General features: G+C 43.6%; 1 protein-coding gene across 1 annotated transcript; it reads left to right on the forward strand.

The window, feature by feature from the left end:
• The first annotated feature begins 1,757 nt into the window (after positions 1–1,757).
• KDM4A (lysine demethylase 4A) lies at positions 1,758–27,725 on the forward strand. The gene is made up of 22 exons (XM_030493873.1): positions 1,758–1,830; positions 2,231–2,383; positions 2,500–2,675; positions 3,801–3,915; positions 4,681–4,874; positions 6,279–6,328; positions 6,859–6,962; positions 8,105–8,242; positions 9,175–9,425; positions 10,209–10,399; positions 11,674–12,035; positions 13,778–13,898; positions 14,513–14,691; positions 16,951–17,155; positions 17,446–17,522; positions 18,213–18,268; positions 19,019–19,127; positions 20,052–20,240; positions 20,970–21,140; positions 21,638–21,757; positions 22,399–22,491; positions 23,517–27,725. The coding sequence occupies exons 2-22, from the start codon at positions 2,246–2,248 to the stop codon at positions 23,655–23,657; spliced, it is 3,180 nt and encodes a 1,059-aa protein (XP_030349733.1). The 5' UTR covers positions 1,758–1,830; positions 2,231–2,245; the 3' UTR covers positions 23,658–27,725.

Here is a 27,725-nt window from a genome sequence, read left to right on the forward strand (position 1 = left end):
GGCCACCAAAAAGGCCAGAAATCCACAGTTCACCTCCAAACCGTTGTCTGACGGTTATCTGTGTTGGTACCTCCATCTGCAGGAGGCTGAGTGTGTTGCCTGCTGTGATTTTAATCCACTTCTTCGGGGTTGTGGTCTGTATACCTGGCAATTCGGAGTCTGAGCAGGTCAGTGAGGCAGCAGACCACAGAAAATCAGGGCTGCTAAAAGTCATGCCCGCAGTATGACACCAAAGGAAATCATAAAATCAAAGAATCAACTAGGTTGGAAAAGACCTTTAAGATCAAGTCCAACCATTACCCCAGCACTGCCAAGTCCACCACTAAACCATGTCACTGAGGGCCTCAACTACACGGTTTTTGAACAGTTCCAGGGACAGTGACTCCATCACTGCCCTGGGCAGCCTGTTCCAATGCCTGATCGCCCTTTTGGTGAAGAAATTGTTCCTAATATCCAGCCTAAACCTCCCCTGGCACAGCTTGAGGCTGTTTCCTCTTGTCTTATCATTTGTTACTTGGGAGTAGACAATCAGCCACCTTTTTGCTCCACCCTCCTTTCAGGTAGTTGTAGAGAGCGATAAGGTGCCCCCTGAGCCTTCTCTTCTCCAGACTAAACAACCCCAGCTGCCTCAGCCGTTCCTATCAGGACAAACATACAGTGAAATTAAGGTTTTAGTTAGGCATGAAGGATTGAACGTGGTCATGAGCTCTTATGTGTGGGTTGTGCTTACTTTCAAGGTTGCACTTGTACATTTACCAAGCACTTAGTACAACACGATCTGTGCCAATCACAGCCAGTCCCGGCCGAGGGGACGTCAGTGTCTTTACACTGGCTCTGTCACGCATTCAGCCTTGACCACGCTTGAAAGCATCTGCTGAAGCTGTCCTGTGGGCTCCCCATCCCCAGCACAGCGGCGGCGGGTCGGGGACAGCATACACTGCCCACGGGGGCACTTTTCCTTGCTTCTCGCTGACCAGCGTGTGCTGGCGCTGGTCCAGCCCCAGGCTGCGTTTGCTGCCAGCAGTTCGCCGAGTGTCAAATTCTGCTTTGGCTTTGCCTGCGCACAGAAGTTGTAGGAGTATAATTAGCTGGGTTAATACGTTTGATTGGCACATGCCTGTTGCGTGCCACTGTCCAACGCCCGGCACCCTTGAGCTCACCGGTGCACCACTCACACGCGATTGGAACCACAGAATCACAGAACCAACCCGGTTGGAAAAGACCTTTAAGATCATCAAGTCCAACCATTACCCCAGCACTGCCAAGTCCACCACTGAACCATGTCACTATTTAGCACCCAGCGCTTCCCCAGCCACCACCAGGCTGCGCCGGCTCAGGGCACCCCGGCTCCCGCCTCAGCCGGCCATGTCTGACACCCAACTGCTGCTGGGGCGGGACACGCTCCTTCTCCGCAGCACCCCGGACCGCCGCGCAGCGAACCCTGGGCTCTGCCGCCCCCGCGGTGGTGCCGCTGGGGACGCAGCGGGCGGCGGGGCGCGGTGGTCCCACCCGGCGCGGCTGCGTGACGGCCCCGGCCCGGCCCCCCTGGAGCCTCGGGTGGGCCAGGGCCTCCCTAGCAACCGCCCCCTTGCGACTGCCCGCCGGCGCTCCGCCCGCCCGCCTAGCAACCGCCCCGCTCCCGGCCTCCTGATTCGCTGGCCCGCCCAGACGGGCCGTCGAATTCCTATTGGCTGCGAAGCGGGAGCGGGCGGCGATTGGCTTGCGGCGGCGGAGGCGGGGCGGGGCGGCGGGGCAGGGCTCGGGCGGTGGGGAACGGCCGCGGTGGCGTCGGCGGCCTTGCCGGGCTCATTGGGCGCGTGGTGCGCAGGGGTACGGCGGCCGGGCGCCGGACCGGGGGGAGGGCGGAGGCGGCGGCGAAGAGGGACGCGCTGCTGACGTGAGCACGCGGGGCGGGGATTCGGGCCCCTCCGCTTCGGAACGGGCTCGCCCCGGCCGGGGAAAGGGAGGGGGAGGGGCGTGGATCGGTGAGGCGTTCTCCGCCGTGAGGAGGAATGGGAGCCTGTAGTCCCTGACGGGCGGCTGCCCTCCGCCAATGAGGAGGCAGGGCCGGTGCGGACCCCGCGGCGATTGGCCCGCCGGGCGGAGAGGGCGGGGCGTGCGCGCGCGACGGGGCCCGCCCTGAGCGGCATGGGGGAGGGGTGCGCGGGGTGACCCGCCCCCTCCCCCCCCCCCCCGTCTTACCCCCCCTTTTCTCCCCTCCTCCGTGCAGGGCCGGCCCGGCAACATGGCTTCGGACCTGGAGAGCCTCAACCCCGGCGCACGGATCATGACCTTCCGCCCCACCATGGAGCAGTTCCGGGACTTCAGCCGGTACATCGCCTACGTGGAGTCGCAGGGCGCCCACCGCGCCGGGCTGGCCAAGGTGAGACCCCCGTCCTCGGCCTCCCTTCGCCCTTTGTTTACCCCGCAGCGGCGGCGGGGCGGGCGTGCCCGGCGCCGGGTGCCCCGCGGTCAGCCGGTGCGCTTTGCTTCCTGCAGATAGTCCCTCCGAAGGAGTGGAAGCCGCGGCGGTGCTACGATGACATCGACGAGCTCGTCATCCCCGCGCCCATCCAGCAGGTAGTGACGGGGCAGTCCGGCCTCTTCACGCAGTACAACATCCAGAAGAAGGCCATGACGGTCCGCGAGTTCCGAAGGATCGCCAACAGCGACAAGTATGTCCGTGCCCACGTTGCCACCACACACGTAGTCACTGCGGGGGTTGGTCCTGTTGTCCCAGTTCCCCAGGGCCAGGTCCTGGTGCTGCTTGGAGGTGTGAATGTAACGCCCTGAGCAGATGAGGCGTGCTGGTCAGACCGGCTGCCTGCGCAGGGGCCTTTGTCGCTCGTGTCATCTGCTAATGACAGGGGATGCATAGCGCCAGCAGAACTTTTTGTTTCTGCTGTGGATGCCTGTTTGTGTGTTCCCAGTAGCTAGAACATCGAAATAGTTGGGTGTAATAGCAGAGAAAGGAATGTTCTTGACATGAAAAAGGAGGCAGAAAAATGATTGCTTTAAAAGGAGTTTAAGTGAAACGGCCTTTGAAATAACTGTTTAGAAATAGCATTGGAATTGCCAGCAGCAGTCGGTCTGCTACCGTTTGTTTTGTCTTGCAAGACCAGTACGCATCAGATATCTTAGGATTCTGTTTCTTTAATAGAGTAATTTAGTGAAAATTACTTTTTTATGCTATATATGTAACTGTCTGGAATACGTATATACACATACACCCACATTAAATAGGTGTTAAGAGTGTAAATTTGATCCCCCACTGCTGCACAAAGAGGCCACTATATAGCTAGCAGGGAATGGACATCAAGAGCAGGTGTTTTGTTGTTAAACAGAGCATGCTTGACCAGTTCACTAGCAGGTGAGTCTGGAAATGTCTTTTACTTTTACAGTGGCAGAACACATTGGTTTTGTTGTTTGGGGTTTTTTTTCAAGCTGGTCTTTGTATCATTTCTGGTTTTGATTATATCCCTCCTTGCTAAGTAGCAACAACCAGAAAGTGAACTTGTTCAGACGAAGAGAAGTGCATAAAGCAGCAAATGAAAGCAAGCTGAGAAATGGGGAAAGTAATTTTCTTCCTGATCCCTTATTCCCAGGTCTCACAGGAACAGAGCTGTGGTTGCTCTCACGGCTTTTCTGGGAGTTAGGGTAGGGGTCTGGCTGATAAGCATGCGTTAGGTATTTTTATTGTAGCTTTCGATTCTTTCAGTGGTGGAAAACACTGGTTTAGACTCTTAGACTCGTCAGTTATCAAACTGCAAAGTCTTCAGTATCTTTGTTATTTTTTTAAGGTACTGCACACCCCGCTACACGGACTTTGAAGACCTTGAACGCAAATACTGGAAGAACCTTACGTTCAATGCCCCTATCTACGGTGCTGATGTTAATGGCACGCTTTATGACAAGGTAGGAAAACTGTGTTGGTTTTCAGGTAAAGGTTATCCTTGTATATCACATTTCAGAAATGCTAATGTAGCATTTGACTCCTAACTTTTTCTGAAAGAGATAATGGTAGTCTTAACAGAGTTCCAGCTTCTAGAGTAGGCAGGAATTCAGTAAACCATATAACATACTCTCCATTTAACCCAGATAATTTGGGCTAATAGAGGTAACATTCTAAGGAACCTTTGTTAGCACTTCAGTGTAATACAGTTCAGTTCAAGAAAACAAAAACTGTTGTTGCCTATGTGTTGCTTTTATACTGCTTTGTCCTGAAAGGCTTATGAGCGTTGGAGGTGTTGATCAGTGAACATGCACTGCTTTGGTATCCACTGGTGCATATATTTTTGTGGAACAAATGGCTCTGCAGCCATTATGTGCTAGGATGATAAACATTAGAAAAGGGCATGCATTCTATTTGCTAGTCTCCTAAATTATGTCAATTTACTCTTTCAAAAAAGATGTTTGGAATGAAAAGTGGTTTTGTTCAAGAGGGTTCAGACATCAGCTCAAGCTCACACTGTTCTCTGGTGACTAGTAAACAATCAGTATCTAAGCTAACACCATGCAAAACTTTTGTTTTACTTGAACTAGCTTGGTTTGAGTTGTGCCAGTAGACGATTTGTCTTGATATGCTGTTTCACAAGTGTCTGATAGCTTTTGCAACTGTCATTTTAGTTGTGTGGTTCCATTGTTCATAATGTATGTTTAACACGAGGCTGTGTTTTGCAGCATGTAGATGCGTGGAATATTGGCAGATTGAACACGATCCTCGATATTGTGGAGAACGAAAGTGGTATCACCATTGAGGGAGTGAATACTCCTTACCTATATTTTGGCATGTGGAAAACTTCCTTTGCGTGGCATACCGAGGACATGGATCTCTACAGTATTAATTACTTGCATTTTGGGGAACCCAAGTCATGGTAAGATTCTTCTAGGTGTAGAAAAACAATGCTATAAAACATTGGCATCAAAGTCGTGGAGTTAAAAGAGTTGACTAAAGGAATTGCCATCCCTCCAGTGTTGCACTGCAGTTGTATCTGATGACAAGAACACTAGAAATCTGTAAGAAGCTGCAGAGCAGTGCCTGTCCTCAGTAGCATTTGTTTGGTTACCTTCTAGAAAGCCCATTCGCTGTCCTGATGTAAAGAGTTCCTCAGAATTGTAATATAAGGTGGACTTTGCTGCGATAGGGCCAGAACTTGGAAAACTTGTTTATGATTTCCTGAGGCTCTAAAATAACTATACGTAGGTAATACGCAGGCAGTATGAGAACATGCAAATTTTAACAGATTTTGAAATGTAGGTGTTTATCATAGATGTAAAAGCAGGCTAGTGGATCTTGACGAGTGGTTCATCCACTGTCTGAGCTTTCGTGACTGTTTTTAGGGGAGGCTCCCAAATTTTTCTGTAGCATGGGTTGCGTTTTAAGAGTGAATCATTCCCTTCTGTTCACAAATAAATTTCTCAAGCAACTTAACAATTGTTTCCATGGCACTTCTGTTGGAAACTAGTATTTTTGGCTGCCTTTTAGTACAACTTTGAAGTAAAAAATAATAGCTAGTGCCACGTGACCAGTGAACAGCCCAATGCAGCGGCAATTGCATGGGAACACAAAACAGAATAGTTCAGTCAGATAAACCTTGTGGCCATTGCTTCTTTCACGGTAGTATGTGGAAGAAGTTAACTCTGCTGATATTGTAGTCTGATTTATTTAACAAGGAACTCTAACAAGCACTCTATTCCAGGCTGAAAGCAAACTAAGTAGATGGGTTTATTTACTGGAGTCAAACCAACTATGAGTTTTGTAGCACACTTGAAGAGGTGAGTACAGAGAGAGATGTAGCCCCAAAGAACACGCCACAAGCTGTGCACATGTTAAGGATGTGGCATTGCATCTGACTTAGTCCCATCTTGGTCTGAGCAGCTGAAAGAGATGATTCCATTTTCTCTCTTGTTCTGTGTTCCTCCTTGCTAGTGATTGCGTGGCTGTGACCTGAGATGCATCAGGAGGTGCTCTTCCCTTTCTTCTCTCAATTCGTGTTTTGCTGTAATTACATACATAAGGCTTTTTACCTTCCTTGCCTGCTTAACCAAAAGTCAGTGGAGGAGATGGCTCTTGATTTTTATTGGGAGAGGTAAAAGTCCTTGATACAGTTTTACAACTTTGTATCATCAAACTTTGAAAGAGAAAGTATGGAGATGGAGGATATTTTTATTTTTTTTTTTAAGTAATTAATGCCTCAATGCCCATTTATGATTTCCAGTCTAACTTTGAGATTCTGTCATGTCACTTGAACTTAACAGACTTGTTCTTATGACTGCAGGTACTCTATCCCTCCAGAGCATGGGAAGCGACTGGAGAGACTTGCAAAAGGTAATCGGGCAATTCATGTTCTGCATTTTGTGGAAAGTGGGATGTGCAGCTGCAATGGGTTTCAACTCTTTTAGAGTACAACATGCCTGTAATGTTCATAAGAGCACAGGCTGGCAGACTGAACTGATAATTTGCCTTTTAGAATATAGATTCTGTTATTTCTGAGTGTTTAGTTGTGTATAGACACAAGAGAAATGTCGTATTACAAATAATGCAGTTGTGGGCTGTTTAACCTTTAATGAGAAAATTCTTAACTATTGATGATTTGAAGTGGATGGTTATAGCCAAGGGAAGAGCCTTCTATGTGCAGTCTTCCTTATGCTCTTTCAAACTGGAATCTGTTAAAGGTAAATCTCCAGGACCTACCCTTTTTCTTCAGGATGCAAGCTAGCACACTTCAAATAAGGTGGTCCATACTTGTAGGCTTAGGGAAAGATACTGTTTAGGCAGTAACTTTTCCTAGAAATTACTGAAAAATTAATTGAATTCACAGCAGAGCAGTAACATCTCTCCTTGCCTTTACTTTACAGGTTTCTTTCCAGGAAGTGCCCAAAGCTGTGAAGCATTTCTCCGTCACAAGATGACCCTCATCTCTCCGTCAATTCTGAAGAAATACGGCATCCCATTTGATAAGGTGTGGAGAAATAATCATGGTTGTACCAGCTCAGTCAAGAGGTTCATGCAGCCCTGTCTCATCTCTAACAGCAGCTAAGAGCAGACACTTAGAGAGGAAAATAGCAACAGGGAGGGTATAACACAATCCTTTCCCACTGTACCTCCATTTATCTGGCAGTTGGGCCTCAAAGAGTTTGATGTTTGGTTTTTTGGTTTTTTTGAACTTAAGACTATAGACAACGTCTTGTGTTAGATTAGATTAACTTCACAGCTTACCTGTGTATTCAGTGAAGAGAGATTGTTCTTTTTTTTGTTTCAGATTTGTCCCCTGCTAAGTTTGTTTGGTGTGATCTGCTTCCTCTGTAGAAAGTATGGCTTGTTCCCTGTTATTTTTTTTTTTTCATTACATGAATAACCTTATAGATGTCCTTACTTTCTCAGGTGATAAACTGCCACCCACTTCCCCCCCCCCACATTGAAGATCTAGTCTTTGAGTCCTTACTCAGAAGTACTGTCACACCTGTTTTGTTGTCATGAACCTTGTTAGACGATGGGGATATGTTGAAGAGCAACAGTGGAAAGCTGACCTAGAGCTGTACGTGAATGTGAACAGCAAAAGGAAATGTTAGTAAATTTCCAAGTTGCGTGGGTAGAAATTTTACTTGGCCTTAGGTACTGTCTGGCTAAACCTGTAGCTGATACAGATACCTTTATAACCTTCAGATAGCTTGTCACAGAGTATTTTGTATGTATAATCACTTCTCCCTGGCGGTGTTCAAGGCCAGGTTGGACAGAGCCTTGGGGGACATGGTCTAGTGTGAGGCGTCCTTGCCCATGGCAGGGGGGTTGGAACTGGATGATCTTAAGATTCTTTACAAGCCAAACCATTCTATGATTCCATGATTCTGTGTTATTTTGACCAGTCATGGTTTAGTAAAAGACTGTTGAGTGTTGCTTTCCAGTAAACAGATATTAATGTAAGTAGGAGAATAGTAAAGGTAAGTATCGAGTCTGTCCATTGCAGCAAGTGGCTCCAACCATCATCTGTGGGTGAGGGTTTCAGATACACTGCGTGAGGGGTGCGGGAGCTCCTTTTATTCAGACCCACCAATTAAACTCTTAAGTTGTGAATAACATTGCGGTGTCTCGATTGTCTTCTAGGTGACACAGGAGGCTGGAGAGTTCATGATAACCTTTCCTTATAGCTATCATGCTGGCTTTAATCATGGCTTTAACTGTGCTGAGTCTACCAACTTTGCTACTCTTCGGTGGATCGAGTATGGGAAGCAGTCTGTACTGGTAAGCAGTCTGTACTGGTAGGTGGTTTGTTGCCTTCCTATTGCATACAAATAACCTAGCACTCTGCTGCTCATTAAGTCCCCAGGGTTTGTTCTAAGGGAGTGAATTCAGTCCTTTTTCCATTTCAGATGTGATATTTGCTTTCTGATACAGTAACAGTGTCCAGTCAGCCTCCTGTTTCACGTCCTTGTTTCAACTATGGATAGCATATAACAGGATTTTTAGCTTTGTGTGGATCAAGCGAGGCTTCAAAGAGAGGGAGGGACTGGTTGTCTTACCAAAGATGAAAGGGTGTGCTTGGTGGTCAGGACTCATCAGTATTTTATCTGGTATTTTAACTGTTATTTGTTGATCATTTAGCCTGGAAGTATGACTTTGGTAACTTAAGTCACTTATCAAAGTAAGTGTCTTGGCTGAACCTTTAGGCTGGATGGTGTTATATCCCTGTAGAGGTGCCTTACAAACATGCCTTATATTTTCAGAACTTACACAGAAGTGATTGCTTTGAAGCACTAGTTGTAACCATGCCTGGATGAGGGGAACCTCTAGTGCTCTGGGCAGGCCCAGAGTTTGTATGGCTGTGACTTCCTCATTAGGGTCTCTGGTTTTGCTGGCTCTTTTTGCATAAGCTTATTTTAAAATGGTCATCCACCAGCAACTCTGTAAATAGGCTGGTGAGGGTGAGCTTTCTTTCTTCATTGTTGTGATAACGTCTGGTTTTCTGTTCTGTTGGTTTTGCTGGCTTTTCTGCTCAGTTCTTAGTAATTTAATATAAACCCTTTTGGTTTACTGGGAAAGTTTTGAGAGTTCTGAGGCTCAATTACATGTAACTGTGGGATTCTTCAGTTAAGCTCCTGAAAGCAAAATGAGAAGGAATGCAGAGCAGAACTGTTGAGTACGTGGCCTTACTTGAATATTTTCTGTGACTTCAGTGCTCGTGTCGGAAGGACATGGTGAAGATCTCCATGGATGTGTTTGTGAGGAAGTACCAGCCAGATCGGTACAAGCTTTGGAAAGCCGGGAAGGATGTGACTGTCATTGACCATGCCCTTCCAACCCCAGAGGCGGCAGAGTTCCTTAAAGGGGATCTCATGCAAAGAGTCAAGAATGGGAAACAGTGTGCTGAGGAAATGGAAACAGGAGAGATGTGTAAAGAGGAAGTGGACGAGGATGAGACAAAAAGGTAATGCTTTATATAGTCCTCTGCTTTTCTGTTGGATTATTAGAAATTGGACCCAGCTTAATTGAATATTTGCCATTCTGATAGAACAGCAGCAGAGTTAGCAATAATATATTTTCTTGAGAATAGAATATTACTTTTTTTTTTTTTACTGTTTGAGTCCCCATTGACGAAAGTCTGCGTTAGACAGAAACTGCACCAGCTTGGAAGGTAGTTCTTCATCTTTGGACAGGCATCCAACGCCTGGATTGGAAGTGTGCACTGTACACTAGGAGGCCAGAAGAAAAAGGGAGTGCATTGAGATCATGAGGCAGTACTTGCAAGCAGATTCCAGTACTATCAGTGCTGCAGGCTGCCACATCAATGTACAGTTCCTGGTTGCGGAAGGTGGACAGGCTGATCATTTCACAGTTAAATCTTTTTCAGCCAGTGTTAGCTGCTATTCCTAAAGCTGTCTTTGATGGTGGGTTTTTTTTCAGTTTTTGTTTTGGGGGTTGTTTGTGGGTTTGTTGTTTCATTGGTTGTTTTGTTTAAGGTAAAGAATGCCTGGCTAGAGCATAGCTGCCTAACACATAATTAACGGATGCTGAGGAGTCATCCCTGAGGATTACTGACTCTGCTCCTGTAAAGGCAAAGAAAACACCAGAATAATTTGGAAACTGTTTGGCTTCCCAGATGCTGTTTTATAAAACACTAATCCAGACTAGGCTGTATATTGTGCGTCCAGGCAGGAATTCAACATGCTGACATGTTTAGTAACCTGACATATGGATTTGTTTTCCGCAGCATCCCCAAGCATCGCATAGGAACAAAAAGGCACAGGGTCTGCCTGGAAGTGCCTCAGGAGGTGAGTGAGAGCGAGGCTTTCCCCAAGGAGGAGCTGAGCTCTGCACAGTGTGAAGTGGACATGGCAGAGCCTCATGAGAAACCTACAAGTGAAATTGTGCAGCAAGGTGAACAAAGGCTCAAGCTTCCAGGTAACCATTCCTCAAGCTTTATCTGGTACAAGGGGACAGGGTATTATTATTCAGGGAGAGAAGATGCTAGAGTTGAATCTGGGGCACTTTTTAATATGATATGTTAGTCAGTAGAATATTGTCATGTTCAAAAACTCAGACATAAGTTCGTCAGGCCAAGGCAAGCACCTCAGAAATTTATCGTCATGAGACTTGAGATATTACCATTTGACTTTTCAAGACCAAAGGGTGCATCTAGAATGATTTTAGGCTGTGCTTGTTAGTCAGGTTTGCCTGACACTTCTGCCACTGGTTTGAGTAAATGAAATAACCACGGTTTGAACTGTTAGCTTTTGTGGCCTATCTGGGGATAACTCCCCAGTGAGAACTATATAAAACAAAATGTTGGGGGAGAGCAAAGGTGTAGGCAGCCATCATGTAGCTGCTTCAATGACTGACTGACCAGGTAGGTCATGGAGATGTTGCCTTTCAGCTGAATTAAAGGGAACAAGAAATATTGCATGTGACTTGCTTAAGATATTGGTGGGTTTAGGTTTTGATTTTTGCTCTTTTTATTTTGTCTGCCTACATACCGAGATGTATTGGATGCCTCAGTAGTCCAAGATCCTCTGTATTCCTGTTGTGTAATGTGACCTGTTTATGGAAATTGCTTAGTAAAGCATATGCAGACTTCCTCATGGTGTGGGTCTGGTATGCTTTATAGATGTTTTATTTGTGATTTTGTAATAAATAGGCTGGAGGAAAAATGATGTGGCTTGTAGCGGATTGATTATTCTTGTTCTTAAGGAAGGACCATGGGGCCTATGGAGCAATATAAGAAAAGGGCAAACATGTCATGCCTCCCTCTATTATTCTCTTTTCCAGCCCTTTGCAGCTTGCATTTCATAACCTTCTACTGGTTTGTGGGTTTTTATTTTTCTGTTGAGTCTCCCATGAACCCTTGTAACCTCTTACCCACAGCATCGTGTAGCCAGGAGTTGGGCTGTTTAGCTACACATTATAAAGGATCATCTCTGTTTATTTTGAACTCACTGTCTGCTGTTCTGTTTAATGTACCCCAGTTCTTGTACAGGAAGAGGGAATGAGCAGATGCTTTTATTCTCTCTCTCGCTAAGCCACCCATGGTTTTATAGGTGTTTGAATTAATGATCTACTCTTTATATGACTCAATGTTTCTTTTTTATGTGCAGTAGTTTGCTTTCCTGTTTGGTTTCGTGCAAATGGTCTCTCTGTTGCCCAGACTTTAGAAAAAGTCATTATATCCTTTCTTCTAGATTGTGTGGACTCAGCTAAATTTGAAGAACTGAAAACAGTGAAGCTTGAGGAGGAGGAAGAGGAAGAACAAGAAGCAGCTGCATTGGATCTCTCCATTTCACATGCTTCAAATTCCACTTCAGTGTTGCCAACTGCAAAGCAGAGTGCAACACCCAGTGTTCAGTCCAGCTCGCCTGCGTATTCTGGTTCCTCAGACTCTGAATCAACTGATCTGTTGGCAAAACGAACTGTTCCTGGGCCAGCTGGGGTGCTCACAGTCCATAGCTATGCTAAGGGGGATGCCAGCGGATCTGACAGTGAGCAGACTTCAGGAAAGAAAGCCAGTGCCACCGCCAGTGTGAATGAGCAAGAACTGGCAGAGGTATGAATGGCAGGAATACTGAAAGACTGTACTATGTGGTCATGAATTTGCTGTGACAGAACTTTCTATCTTTGCAGATTACGTTTTCATTCCACTGGTGTTTGCTTAGCAGATTGCTTAGCTGTTAATGTGGGTTATAATACCTGTGGGTTTTGCTAAAAAAAAAAAAAAAAATCAAAACAACAAACCAGTCTTACCTCTTCTAGAAAACAAGGAGATCCCTTGTTTTGAGAACTTCTCCGAATTATTTAAGTGCTTTAAGGGAAAGGGTGGCTTGGTGGTTTTGACACAGTAGTGTTACAGGCTGATTCAGTTCTTTCTATAGTAATAGACACCTCTTTGTAACTAAAATTAATCTAGTTCAATCCAGCCTTTATTATGAGCACATTAAGATGTTTGAAGGGCTTTTTATATAAAATCATCTACGTTTGTATGTCCCTTAAAAAAATATATATATATGAAAAAAAAAATTATTGATTGGGAGAATGTAAATCTGAGTGTTTAAGAACTGCCAACGAATGCTTCATTAGACACCCCAAGAGAAGGCTGTAATAGTTAAAATCTTACCTGGTGGTGTCTTTTTAAATTATTTTGTTTCCCTCTTTAAGTCTGTGTTTAGAGAGTGGGAGGCCAATAATGATTCTTCAAAACTCAGGAATCACAGAAATGGAATGGCAAAGAGGCAAACCTTTTGGTAATTAAGCTGAAACTAAGAAAGAGTTCTCATGGATATTTAACCTAAAGAAATTCTGTTGCTGGTACTGATGTCTCCATTGCATATGCCATACAGGGAAAAGGTGAAATTTTGAATGGCCGTACATGGTCTTCCCCAGTATGGAGTATTTCAAAACAAATTTTCCATCAGATGTTAACTGGAAATGCTAATTTCCATTTGAATAAAAGCATTTCTGCTTCTTAGAAGGCTTGTAGCCAGCTCTGTAGGAGATCAGAGGTAATGACTGTTACGCTCTCTTCTGGCTTCTTTTATGAAAAGAAGAGATTTTAAAAGATGTAAGGTGCATTTAAGACTTGCTTCTGCTTTCAAAGGAATAACATTCAAAAAAAAAAGGAGGCAGGGTGTTCTTATCTGCTGAAAGACTTCCTGGGCTGTTAAAATCATTGCCTTTATTGCCTTGCTTGTCAGCTTGGTAGTAATTTTGTCAGCGTGTCACTTGTTTTTTACATAAGGGAAGGGGAAATCACTATTGTAGTCTCCTTCTTCCACTCTGTCTGGAAAGACATCAGCGCAAATAATAAGCAGAGAGGGTGAAAGTTTCCTTCACTTACAATAAGCCTGTGAGAGTTCATTGGCAGCTTGAACGGTACATTTTTTAAATTATTATTTTTAAATCTGAGATTTTTTCAAGTTCACGCACAGACAGAGGGTTTCTGCAGAATGCATGAGACTTCTGATTAAGAACCATTCGTCTTTGTTACTGCCTTTTACACAATTCTTATATAAACTGACTTGCATAAAAAGCTACACTGGAACTGGTGAAAAGTCTCTATTTTAATGGCTCAGTGGAGCTAGTACAGCTCTATCTGGTTTTCCATATCAAAAGTGCTACAAGTAGTTCTTTCGAAAACTTAGTTCAGAGCTGAAGTGAGTTTCTTGGAAGTAAAATCATGGAAGCATGTGTACATTTTGTGGAGGTTTCTTGAAGTTCAAAATAAATTCCTTTTAAAAATAATGTCGAAGGGACACATGCTAATTGAGTGCTGAATTGCTTCTCCTTGTCCAGGAAGCAAAGGAATACATAAGATCAATGAAGGAGAGTAAGAAGTCCAAGGGTCGCCGCCAGCCACTGAGCAAGCTGCCACGTCATCACCCACTCTTGGTTAAGGACTGCATAAGTGATGATGGTAAGAAGCCTTCTGCTCTTTGGGGAACTGTAGAAAGGGTCTGAGCTTCTGCTGTGTGGGGTATTCCATGAAGTAATTGGCAGTAACCAGGAGTCAGCAAAGAGTCTGCATCCTACACGAGGTCTTAGCTCATTTTTTTGTGCTCACATCATTAAAATTTTCTCTTGAATGGTGTCTTCTTTCTTTCCTCTTCCATTCTTCGGGGTCTCAGCTCTGAAAGGAAGATTAAACTAGTACCAGAGACTTGCATAACTACACCTGTCTTAGACCACTCCAGTAATTGATGTAAATATTAATGATTTAAAACAAATAACACACAAACAAAAAATCCAACAGCACTGGATTCTTTGGCTGACAGCCTTAGTCTTGATTTGGAGCTGGTGCTGTTCTCACCTAGTAAGCCTGTCTTGTGTCTGTATGGTTGCTGTGTTTGTAGAAGTCTCTTAAAAAGGATGAAAAGGAGAGCAAGTTTCTGGTTCCCGTCACGCTTCTGTCAATTTGATTTCTGTCAGTCTTTCATCTCCATTCATAACTTTGCCTTATTTAGTTCCATTTGCAAGAAGGGTATCTATAAAAGGACACATAATCACTGAGTTAATGATCTCTTATCACAGAGGCATCGGAGCAGCTAATTCCTGAAGAAGAGGCTGAGGAGACAGAAGCATGGGCCAAGCCACTTAGCCAGCTGTGGCAAAATCGGCCACCAAATTTTGAGGCTGAAAAAGAATACAATCGAACCATGGCTCAGCAGTCTCCTTACTGTGCTGTTTGTATGCTCTTCCAGACCTACCAGGTACGTAGACCAAGTCTCTTGGTGTTACCATGGGGATGACTGAAGAGGTTGCTGCTGTGGTGCATGGTTTTAAAAATGTCATTTTGCGTATTGCTGGTTAACAAAAGCTGTATCAGTGTTGCAGTCTGCCCAAGGAATTGTTCCAGAAGAGCACAGTTGGGAACCTCACAACACCTGTGATGGACTGCTTGTGGGTTCCCAGAAGCTCGCTCAGCTGTTCAGCAGAAGCTTTTGTGTCTGTGGCTTTTGCTTGAACCACTGACTGGAGCTTTAATGTTGCTTCAGCTGACTATAAAATCCCATTTCCCTTTTCCAGACTGACACCTTCACTTCTACACTTAAAAACAACACTTTAACTCCGCTCATAGCACATGGACTCTGGGGAGCTGGCAGGGAAGAGAACCTTTTACTTAAAAGGATTTAGGGTTCTGTTTGTGGATAGAAAGCTGTCTTGTCTTGGAGTATATCCATATTGACAATAGCTGTGGCCTGTGGAAATGTGCTTTAACGAAGTGCAGCTGTAGCAATGCATAGCTTGGGGTTGGTTGCAGAAGCCCTTTGTCATGTTGATTGAATGCTTAGGCAGGAGTCCCATACTGAATTTTTTGGTGTGCCTCAGATTGTAAGGTAGCTTGAATAGTTGTCTGATTGTGTGTTAGACCTGCAATTCAGAGATATTTTTGCCCTTCCCATATGCTAAACGTATTTGATTCATCTGAGATCACTATGATTATAGTGGCACTAGAAATATGTTCACCACAGTTTTGGAAATAAAGACCTCAAATTTTTGTTGAGGATTTCTTTCGCGCATAGTTCCTAATTTCCATGAAAACCGTAGACCATAGTTTGTGTTCAATCTTGCTATTTCTGTCTGAAGGTAGGTTCTTGTTAGGACTGGAAATTCTACATAGAAGCTGCATAGTACCTGGGGATTTCACTAGTGCTGACAGTGTATAAAGTTAACAATTTGTCAACAGTTTTAAGTTCTGTAAGTTTATTTTTTCAGTTCTAAATGCTGTTAAGCAGAATACTGTAGCTGCAGGTTTTCAAATGTCTGTCCACACCGGGCAGTGAAGCAGAAACTCTTCCAAGATTTGAGCTGTGGTTAGGTTCTTTGTTCCAACTTCAGAAAGTCTATAGCAAGTCTGGGAACTCACTTCAGTTGCCCATTCAAATAAAAAATTGGCACAAAATGCCAGACAAATATTCACTTTTCCTTTGTGAACAAGAAAAGTATCTAGCTGCTTGGGAAAGAAAATGGTTCTATCTTCTTCAACTTTGTTACAGCTTTCCCTCTGTCATTTAGTCTTTTGCTTGACATGCAATGTTCAGAGTGAATGAGTAAGTTTTACAGAATTTAAAAACAAGGCTTGTTGAAAACATGTCAGTTTTCTTCCAACTGTGATCCTTAAGTGGACTTCTTTTTCCTACCCTTTGATGCACTGTAGGAGGGACAGTGCAGCTTCATTCTGCTACTGCAATTTCTGCTAATAATATTTTTAAAAGATTAGGCAAACTACGTTTGTGGTGGCCTGTGAGGTACAAAAGATGATTCAAAACATTTATTCAAAGAGAAAGATTAATTTCTATTTAACTGTTAAGAATGGAACTTTAATGGGAGCACGTCTCTGTAAACTTTACGTGTAATTGCTGTTTGGTTTGACATTGGTTTAGATAGATAAATTCCAGAAGATTAGCCTGAAAGTCTCCTGAGGAGTTTAACTGGGAAACTACATTTTTAGTCTGTATTTCCCAGGAATAAATTAGCTTCAAAGCCCATTAGACTTGTTTAGAGCTACGCTAGGAAAAAATTACGGGTATTACAGTAGGTATCTCTCTGTGTGATCATAATGCTCCCATTCTGAAGTAAGATAAATGTACAGTGTTGGATAGCAGTATTGTTATCCTCTGTATTAAGGGGGTTGGGAATGCAGCAGAGGTATTGTCCATAGAACATGAGGTGGGCTTGGTGTTTCTATCACTTCTGTCAGAAGAAATGCGGTTTGATCTTGTTGCTCTTCAGAGAGATACTGTTCAGAACTTATGTTTAGCCATTTTGGTAGAAAATAATTTCTGAAGCTGCAGCAGCTGAGGATTTTATAAACTTAACTCTATTTTCACCTAACCTACTAACTCTTCAGTCTTTCAGCACCTTTATTCTTTCTTTAAACTTGATTTATGTATGGAATAATGGGTAAGTAAAGATGATGTGAGACAGTTTTACTTGTAAAACTGAAATTCCCCGTCCATCTGTTATAGGCAGAGTGTGGAGGCAACAGTCAAAGCTCTGGAGTAACTCCAGCTGCGGTGGATGGGAAGATCCGAACCAAACCCCTGATTCCTGAGATGTGCTTTACTGCAACTGGCTGCAGCACTGACCTCAATCTTTCAACCCCCTACTTGGAGGAGGATGGAACCAGCGTACTCATCACCTGCAAGAACTGCGATGTCTGTGTTCATGCGAGTGAGTGCATCTAGACTTGACCCTAAACTCTAGTGTTCTGTGTAGTAAGTCTGTCCATCATAGCAAGCCTTTACCAGTTTATTTAATGTACAAGTAGACTAACTTCAGCCCTTCTCTGAATGGTACACATTTTAGTGCTGGCTCTTGAAATACAGAGTTAGCTGCATGGATAACTTCAAATATCTGCATCACCCTGAGGCTCATTGATTTTAATTCCTGCTTTACTTCTTGGCCCTGGGGGAATGGGTCTGAGTTTAAGTAAGCTTCTAAGTGAGATGTGTCTGGTTTAGGTTGTTATGGTGTATCCCCTGACAAGGCCACTGAAGACTGGATGTGCTCCAGGTGTACAGAAAATGCCTTAGAAGAGGTAAAGTTTCTCCTAAGATTCTTACAGATGGAGCCTGACATGTCTGGGAACTTGGTTACAAAGTTCATTTCCATGGTGGTGTTGGTTTGGGATTTTTTTATTCTCTCTATGGATAGAAGGCAATTCAGAAAATGTTTAGGAGTTAGTCTCTTGCATTTTGGTGCTTTTTAAGCCATAATGCTATAATCCTTTTAAGTAGTGCAAGGCAATAGCTCCGTTGTCTGTCTTAATTTATGGTAGCTACTATTTCTAAAACAGAAAGTAACTTCTCTTAATAACTGGGGAGGTGTGCACATATGAAGAAGACGGGAAGAATGGGATTCCCTCAGAAAGCTCTAGATCAGCAGAACAGATTAACCTTTCAAATTGTATTTGCTCGTGGTTTTCCAGACCCTTTTACACATCCTCAAAGGATATAGGATATTGCAGTTGTAAAAGTAATCTGTAACAAGCAAGTTGAACAAGTCTTCAGTGGTAGTTCTACTTGCTTTCACCAGACTTGGAGTCTATATTTGTTGCCCTAAGGGCAGCAGCTTGTGAGAGTTAAAGGGTTGATCTGTACAAGGGAGTTCTCTTCTGTCACTGAAACCATTTTCTTCTTCTGGGTATGCATTTTGAGGGGGAAGTTCTGAAGCAAGTGTACTGCTCTGGACTTCACTCTTACAGCTAATGCTTTCTTCCTTGTGCCAGGACTGCTGTTTGTGTTCATTACGAGGAGGAGCACTGCAGAGAGCCAATGATGACAAGTGAGTGTTCCAGATTTTTTGATCTTAGGAGAGAGGCTCAATTCCTAAGTAGCTGAGGGTAAGCTAGTAAAACCAGTGACTGCATTTGGTGGAATAGAGTGACCAACACCTTTCATATTCTGTATTATATGATAATACATTATGTGATAAAGTGTGTTTGTTGCGTTCACACACAGCAATCTTTGTCTCTTCAGGTAGTGCCACACTCATTCTTCTGGTTGCTTTGCATTTTATAGCACACAGGTGTAATGTGCAGAGGTGTAAATGTACCACATAAAAATGAGGTTTCTGATGAGATGACATCTCTCAGTACCTTCTCACAAAGGATTTTGGTTACTCCATGTAATGTGTGGTGGCCATGGAGACAAAGGACAACCATTGCTTTAAGTAGCACAAGGTACTGAAATTCAGGATACTTCTGCAGCAACTTTAGTGCATACAGCTGCCTGTTCTGGGTTGTCCTATCAGGCAGGCTTTTATAATGCAGGTATTCAACGAGCACTAGCCGCACTAAATTGCTCTCCTGTTAACCTGTTAGTAGTACTCTGGAAGTGTGAAGAAGTCTTGGTTTTGCCCTACGTGTGCCCTGTTACTAGCAGGAGGAAGGAAGATTACACTGCTACTTCTCAGAGGCTATTTATCATGATATTTGTGGCAAACTTCAACAGGCCTGTATTTACTTAAGCTCCAAAACGTACTCTGGCAGCCTAATGCATCTGAATTTCTTTTTTCCCTCTCCTGTCCTGACAGATGGGTTCATGTGATGTGTGCTGTAGCTGTACTGGAGGCAAAATTTGTGAACATTGCTGAGCGGAGTCCTGTAGATGTTGGCAAAATCCCCCTGCAACGTTTCAGACTGGTAAGGATCACCTGTGCTTCACTGGTGGGGTTTCAGAGTGTCTCTCCAGTCTGTTCAGAATACGGAAGACTTTTGCTCATCCCTGCAAGCCCAAGTCATGTCTCCAGACTGAACAATTTAATCTGCGCTGTTCTTTGTATGGGAAATAGCAATTGTCCCTGTTGCTGTTTTTTCTTTCCCTATTTTAGTGTATGTTTATTTGGATGAGAAGCCAGTGAGGGGGCACAGTTTTCAGTATGTGGCAAGCGACATTTACACAGTGTTACAATGGTGATTTTTGTTGTTATTTTTCTAATCCTTAGTATTTAACTTGCTTTATTGAATGCTATTGAGCACTGAGATGCTTCAGGATATGTGAGGCATTCGTGTAATGGGTGAATGTCTTCTGCAACAAAGCAACTGTACTTAACTCTTCTAACAGCTTACCTAGAGGGCAAAATTATTTCAACTGCTTCGCATATGCTAATGCATCACAGATAACATTCTTTTCCTACAATAGCCCATCAGGCCTGACCCAGGTGTAATTGGGCCACTGATGGTAGTGATAGAATTTTAACTGTTAGTTCTGTGGTCTTTGCTCATTATTCTAATCTTGGTGCTTGTCTTTCTGTAACTTTAGCCAGGAGCTGAAAGGCCCTGTTGATTTCAGAGCATTATAGGGTGATTTAATCCAAGATCTACCCTTGCTAGCACCCTTGGGTTGCATGCTCTGTGCATGTTCAGCAGTAGATATTTAATGTACATTGTTTTTGTCTGTGGGTTTACTTTATGAATTATTGCCTTGTCATAAACTAGAACTGGCAGCTTTCTGCTGCTTTTTAATCAGAAAGTAGCAGTGCTCTCACAGTACAGTATCAGGCTCAGACCAGCTAGCCCTTTGTGTGGAGTAAAAGCTAGTTTAAACCTCTAGTTTCCTGTCCACAGAAATGCATCTTCTGCAAGAAACGAAGAAAGAGAATTGCGGGTTGCTGTGTACAGTGCTCACATGGTCGGTGTCCCACATCCTTTCATGTCAGCTGTGCCCAAGCAGCAGGAGTCATGATGCAGCCTGATGACTGGCCATTTGTTGTCTTCATTACTTGCTTCAGGCATAAGATTCCATCTCAGTCAGAGGTGGGTAGATGGGTGATTCCCTAGAATTTGAACTGCAGGATCTTGGAGGGACTGAAAAGTTCTAGATTGTGGGATTGATTCTTTTAATACTTCATTGAAGGCTCTCTCAGAATGTTCAGTATAATCTAACTGGTGTTGGTCTTGGATTCTGATCTCAACCTTGCTGCTGCTCTGAGTGACCTTAGTCAGATCCTTTATTCTATTTTGGTTTGCAGCCCAGAAGGGCTCAGAGCATTACATCTCTCCTGTGGTTGTTGTAATGAGAAATAATAGTGCTTTTTATATGTTAATATAAAATATATGGTGTTAATAGCTGTGATACTTACTATGCAGGAGTTAATGCTGCGGCTCCAGCAGGCTGCATCAGTGGTTATTGAATTTCTTAAGTGATTGATTAGTTTATTAAGTTTTCATGTAGCCATTTTAGCCATCAAAACCCACAACAGTCTATTGGAGAATATTTACTGTAAAGGCCTCGCATTGCTCTGAAGAATGACAGCTTAATTTACTAAGTAAATTAAAGGACAGGAGCATCTAACAGATCAAGCTTTAAGCATGTGAAAGTCCACAGGCAGAACTTTTGTAAAAATGCTGCTGACAGTGTCTTGAGTTACTCAACCTAAACAAAAGTAATTTGCTTCCTTGTCCACCAGCACTCGAGCTATGGTCCTCAACTCATTCTTTATTGAGTCATTGTGTAAAAAATGACGTTTTTTTTTCTCTTCTCAGCGAGCTAAGGCTGCACTCCAGGATCTGTCACCTGGACAGATAGTCATCAGCAAGCACAAGAATGGTCGTTTCTATCAATGTGAAGTGGTCAGCCTTGCAAAGGAGACTTTCTACGAGGTCAACTTTGATGATGGTTCCTTCAGTGACAACCTGTATCCAGAAGACATTGTGGTATGTTGTGCAGTGGGAGTCTGGCTCCGGTAGAGGGCACATGATGCGAGGCAATTGTTGCTGCTGCAGAGCAGACGTATCAGGGGATTTGGTAATTGTTCCAACCCTAGGTAGGACTGTGGCTGACATGTGGGGCAAGATGGCTTTAGGGGTGTTATATGAGTCTGACTTAACTGAGGGCAACATAGGAACAGGTGTAACAGGGAGTGCAGCTCATCTCTGGCTGCTTAGCAATGGTAGGTCTGAAGGAAGACTTGCTGATACTTGCATACCATTCCTGCGTGAAGTACTTTGAAGTTGGGCCCGCTATTGGGATTTAAAGACAGATGACATAGATGGATGTGTCTCAGCCTAGTTCTCCATCCCTAAGATGGAGTAATTGTTGGGGTGGTGTGCAGTGTAACTGGGATGGACTCCCTGGAGTTTTGCTGAATCTTCACATAAGGAAGCTGCTTACCTTCTCCTTGTCTCTCCCACCTTTCACATTTATGCAATAGAGTCGAGACTGTCTTCAGTTAGGTCCCCCTGCCGAAGGGGAGGTTGTGCAGGTGAGATGGACAGACGGACAAGTTTACGGAGCCAAGTTTGTCGCATCACATGCCATCCAGATGTACCAGGTACAGAACTGAAGCTGATCATGTTAACAGGGCTGTTCTTAAAGCCAGCAGAGCTATGGGAGAGTTATGCTTAAAAACTTCAGGGGAAGTTATTCAGTGTTGTCAGCAATGCCAGATGCTGGGAACAGTTGCTGGAGTAGAAAGCAAAGTTGGTTGCTTTCAGCTCTACTTGCATCTGGCTACCTACATGAAAATGTCAGCTTCTGAAAAATTGCTGGTCTGCAGTTCTTCTGCAGACTTTGTTCCTGTAGCTTGAACTACTTAAAATAAGTTGGGTTTTTTGGTTTTTGGGGTTTTTTTTTTGCTTTTCTCTGTTCAGTGAGAGTGCATCATGCCTTGCACACTTGATCCGAAGGGATCAATGTTCAGGCCCTACTAAAGTGACCAGCCAGGCTGTCTTGTCAGGTGTTACAAGAATATGCCAAAACTTGCTGGACTGCTTTTACTGTCAGGGGATTGGTGAGGTTTTGGTTCAAGTCTGTTGCAGTGTGCATACCTACATATGTATCTTATAAAATTCAAGTGGTAGAAGATTATTTCATGAGAGGCCTCTATGGGAAGGAGAAGGCAAGTTCTGGGTAGCTTCAGGAAGGTTCTAACTTCTGAGACTTCTGGAAAAACAACTTCTGTTTTTCTTCTAGGTGGAATTTGAAGATGGGTCACAGCTGATGGTGAAAAGGGATGACGTGTATACTCTTGAAGAGGAGCTTCCTAAGAGAGTGAAGTCCAGGCTGGTAGGTAAACAGGGTACAAGCTTCTACTAAAGAAGCTCATGTAACTTCATTTGTCCTTGAACAGTAAACTGAGCACATGACAGGAAGAGATTGCAATCTCCCGCTCTCAGTTGTTGTGAAGCTTGGTTGATCAGGCTACAAAAGCAAAGTTCTCGCTCTGAAGAGACTTTAATTCTCCTTCTGCAGTGATGGGAGTTTATAGTTACTGTTTGGGATAGCACTTTGATAGCCTTTCATGCCTATATTTGTAAGTCGTATTGTCTGTTCCCATTGCAAAGAATGGCCAAGCTCCTTCCCTTACCCTTTGTTTGTAAAAGCTGCTGATAGGGTGGCATCAAGAGAGCTGGCCACTTCTTAAAATTGTAGAACAATTCAGGTGGGAAAGGACCTCTGCAGGTCTCTGCTCCAGTCACCTGTACCAAGCAGGGGTAACTTTGAAGTCAGATAGGGTTGCTCAGGGCTCTCTTCAGTCAAGTTTTGATTATCTCCAAGGATGGAGATCCTGCAGCCTCTTTGGGACCTCTTCTGTTGCTTTACACTTCCTGCTATAAAACACCTAACTATGGACAGCATGCTAGGGTATCTTGCTTTACAGCATGATTGTGCACACCTTAATGCAGAATCTGTTAGAGGTTGAGGGAAGAATGTATCATAGATGAATCCTGTGACCAGGTGTTAAAACATGCCTGCCCCATAAGGCACAAAATGTACTAGACTGCTTGAAAGTTGGAACAAATGAGTGTGTTTATTCTTTCAAGAGACTGCTTGTGAACTTAAATTAGCTACTCAGTTAAATTTGAAACCTGCGATTCTTTAGATCTCTGATTACAGTTTACTTAAACTTATCCCCCGACTTTTAAATTCGGTTTTTTAAATATTTTTCTTCTTGTGTGTGGTCAGTTTTTGAAGAAGGCTGAATGTTCCCAAGTGTCCTGACTTGGTTCTTCCTTACATGCAGTAGGCGGATGTGGAGGCAGGAATTTGATCTGTGTTCTAGTGACTAATTCTGCTTTTTTGTCTCTTAGTCAATAGCTTCAGATATGCGCTTCACAGAGATCTTTGCAGAGAAGGAGGTCAGACAAGAGAGGAAGAGACAGAGAGTGATCAATTCACGCTACCGTGAAGATTACATCGAACCTGCGTTGTACCGGGCCATCATGGAGTAAGCGCTTCCTGTGGCAGAGGAAGAAGATTCCCGCCTTCCCCAAGGATTTAAACGTTCCAGTACAACAGGCCATATTTGGATGCTTTGAATCCAGGGTTTTTTGTTGTTGGGGTTTTGGTTTTTTTTGTTTGTTTTTTTGTTTGTTTTTTTTTTTTAAGGAAGCTAAAAAGCTGATGCTCTGCAGTAGCTGAAAGGCAGCTGTTGGATAGTGAAACAGATCCCATTTGCTGAAGCTGATGCCTGCAGACTCCTGGTCTGAAGTTGGGTCCTTACTGAATAAGCCAGCATTGGGGGTGTTGCTTTCATCTCGTCAAGCAGTCTTGCTTTTTTTATTAGAGACAATTTTGACAGGTGGCAAACTCTTTTGGGAGTTGTAGCCGGGAATCTTGGCAGCTGCAGAATAGTACAGTCTATTGTTTTAATTGAATAATGTTCCTGTATTTTGGGAGTCTCCCTGGTGACCACACCTGGGCTTGAGCAGGCAGTATTACTGGTGCTTGAAATTGAACCTCTTTTTATATTTATATCCCATCTTTTTGTCACAAGCAGCTTCAGTCTCTTTGTTTCTCAGCACCTCCTTTCTGAGAGTTGAGCTGTAGGCTGTTCAGATCCAAGCAGATAGGAGGTGCTTGTGTGAACAGGTGAAATGTGAAATTGAATCCTATAGGACAAATTATTTAACCCTCCATTTAATATTTTTGTTCTGATGCTTCTTTTGACTTAATCCTAAATTTAATTGTAATAGTATGTGCCTCAGAATCAATGAAATCTGTCTGGAGCCCTGTGCAGTGCAGCCTTCTAACAAGAATAGGCATTCAGCTCCCAAAGAGTGAGTTTTGAGTTTCTCCCTACCCCCTCAAAGGCAATAATGACCAAAGGGACAGAGTCCTAACTCTTCCTTCTTGAAATCCAAGCATCACAGTATTGGGGATGACAGGGCAGTGGTATCTGAAGCAGTGCAGTACCTCTTGTGTGGTAGCGCTGTCTGTCTTGTGGCTGCAGGCTTTTGCTTACAACAGCTAATATTGGGTCTGGGACAGATAAAGCATGCACTGATGTATTACTGAAAGGCTGTGCAATGCTCTTCTGAAGCAGGAGTGCTGTTGTGTTCCTGCCTGGCAAAGGTTACCACACGTTTTTATAGAGTGTTAGTAGGGCACATCTCCATTGTGTTGGAAAGAACTTGCTACCCCAGCAAATGGAAGCTGAGTTAAGCTGGGTAGTAGGTGTACCTGGAAGATGAACCAAGTTGCTCCTAGTAATTTAAGCATTAACACACCACAGTAGGAGCCGTGTAAATACATGTTCCTTTCCCATTCTGTAGGAAGGGGATTTTAGGCTGTGGAGCAGATTGGCCACCTTCTTTTTGCATGGAATGATGGGTTGACTTTTCCTGCTGGAGAAAACTACAGTTACGTGTTCTCCAGAAACAGTTCAAGAGGAGAATTTTCTAGTGAAACAGACCTAATGCATCCCTGCTTCTATAGGGACGTGGCAATGTGTCTGCAAAGTCTGGATTTGTAACTTGTTTCCTTTTGTTACATAGGAACGCTATAAACCAAACTCTTCTGAAACCCCTGTGCATCGATTTGTGATTAGCAATAAAATGTAGTATTGTGTAGTGATACAACTCTTGATCAGAAAAGAAATAAACTACAGCTTTTATAAAGAAAAATCTTACTTAGCCCTACATTTTTATAGGGTCAGGAGGCTGATATGAGTAGCAAAGATTTGCACAACCACTGTTTTGCATAGAGGTATTCTGTCCCATTTTTGTGGTGGAGTACCTTGTTCATCAGTATTGGAAGGCTTAAGCAGATTCTGAAAGGAGATAGCAGCTTTCCTTTATGGCTTTTTTTCTTTTTCCCATGTCCACAACTCCTGGTCTCAGGGTATTAAATAGTTTTCTGATGAAGGGGATAGTTGATTTGATAAAACTAGAATCTCTTAAGACCAGAGTCTAGTAGCTGCAGTTACTCTGGTCTAGGCAATGGGAACGAAATTGCACTTTGATGTCTTAGCTTGTACATAAGCCTCTCTGAAGTGATATGTTGTGAGCAGACGTGGAGAAGAGCTGGCAGAGCCTTAAACTTTCCTCTGTTCTGTCAGAGTTAATTTGGTATTAACTTCTCATAGGCTGAACACTACCTGTATATTACCAAAAAACACACTCATTGTATCATCTGCCATTCTCCCTTCAGAGAAAAGGCGTGTGTTCAGGCTTTCTTCCCAAGCTGCCATATAACTTAAATGCACCTTTTAGGTGCCACATGCTACCTGTGCTGCAAACGCCTGGCTCAACAGCTTCATCCTAAAAAGATGACGAAACAGCTGGATTTGTTTGGAGTGGTGTTGTTCAGCTGCAGCAGGTTTTGCCATCCACCTCGTAGCAGTATTGTGTGACTTTGAAGAGCTCCTTTGCCTGGTATTTGTTCCATAAGAGGAGCTTTGTTATGCTGCATTTTCTGTGGGCTCCAGATTTGCTCTTGTCAATTGGCTGCACTGTGTTGGAAACTGCTGCCATCCTGCACTCTGAGACAAAGGGCCTTCCCAATTTTCCCATCAGTTCTTGTGCTGCACCGTTCAAATGTCAGCATACTTTACCTACTGCAGTGATTGAACTGCATTTTGGCTTCTTTCCATGAACTTAAAATTGGTGCCCTTGATGTTTGAGGGGTCTGTATTATTTGACTTTGCAAAAACAATTGGTTTTATGGCTTGAGGTATAACAGGTAGCAATAAAAGCTCTGTACAGAGCAGCTGTCTCAAAAGGTACACATGCTTTCCATTACCTGTACTTTGATCTTGATTGTTAATAATTATTTTCTCCAGGTTTGTTTTGGGAGTGTGTTTATCCCTGTTACAGCATCATTCCAGTGCGGGCAAGGTGCTGCCAGAGGATCAGCTGGGTGGGTGCTTCTTCAATGTGTTCAGTAGGAAGTCACGCTCAGTATACCCCACAGGAGCTCTGGTGGCCCTTCGTTAGGTCTGTTGTAGGTGATGCTGCAGGCAGTTGACCTTCTCACTTCACTTTTCATGAAGCTTTCATTTGTGAGTGGTTCAGGTTGGACCCATAAAAAGCATTTTTAGTATAAAGAAATAGGAGCTTGCCCTTAATTCAAGATGAGCTTGGCAAGCGAGTGATTACTTTTATAATGTTGAAAAAGGTGACTGTATTCTTTGTAGAGCACCTGATTGCAGTAATGTTTCTGCTTGTGGCTGGACTTCTAGGAGACCTTTCTCCATCAGCAGACCCCTCACATGACCAGAGACAGTACTGTCAGTAGTAGGACCCATTCTCCTCACTCCTTCTCTCTCTTCCCAGTGTTTTGAGCTGGGTTGAACTGATTCTGCACTGTTTGAGGAGCACAGCCACATATCCCAAGGTTTCCAATGCATCTCTATTCTTCCATTCTCTAATTGGGCTCCTGGTCTGACATGTCTGCAGTTGTGCTTGTTTCTTTTTTGATGCAAACATGGGATGAAATCAAGACTCTGGTAGCCTGTATGTTGTTTTCAATTTGATGGAGTAATAAATCTAAATTCAAAATGGACAATTCGTAGACTTAATTTAAGAACTTAAGCAACGTAACTTGGAAATTCTCATCATGCTTCTAATTTTTCTGTCAGCACTATTCCTTTCTAATATTCATCATCTTAACACTTACCCAGTGAGTTCTCAGGTGTCTTTCAGAGATTCTAAGTGGAGTTCTGTTATTTAAGGACTTAGTCCAGCATGGCTGTTCAACTGGAACAAGGACAGAGCCACAAAGTCATCCCTTGTCATTGAAGTACAGAGCTGAGACATCTGCAGTAAGAGCTGAGTTGCCTTAGATTCCCTCTGTAGCTGAGAGTGGCCGAGCCAGAAGAGGAGTCATCAGAAAATCTTACCTGGCTGCAGAGTCAAACAGTTCTGTTCTTTACTTTGGTGTTGACTCTTGAATTTCACAGTGCTGGTTAAGACTTGCTGAACTGGCAGTCAGGGAAAGGAGAGTCTTCTACCTTAGCTCAGGGATTTTTGTTACTGATCCCCACCGAGTGACCTTCACTAAATTGCTTATTCGCTGTA

The sequence above is a fragment of the Strigops habroptila genome, chromosome 8 (assembly GCF_004027225.2).
Source record: "Strigops habroptila isolate Jane chromosome 8, bStrHab1.2.pri, whole genome shotgun sequence".
Classification (NCBI taxonomy): domain Eukaryota; kingdom Metazoa; phylum Chordata; class Aves; order Psittaciformes; family Psittacidae; genus Strigops; species Strigops habroptila.

Excerpts from the sequence above, each read along its gene's own strand:
- KDM4A (XM_030493873.1), top strand. The coding sequence starts at position 2,246 with ATGGCTTCGGACCTGGAGAGCCTCAACCCCGGCGCACGGATCATGACC. Across the intron at positions 17,156-17,445 it reads CGATGTCTGTGTTCATGCGA|GTTGTTATGGTGTATCCCCT; the intron begins GTGAGTGCATCT and ends TGTCTGGTTTAG. Across the intron at positions 17,523-18,212 it reads CAGAAAATGCCTTAGAAGAG|GACTGCTGTTTGTGTTCATT; the intron begins GTAAAGTTTCTC and ends TCCTTGTGCCAG.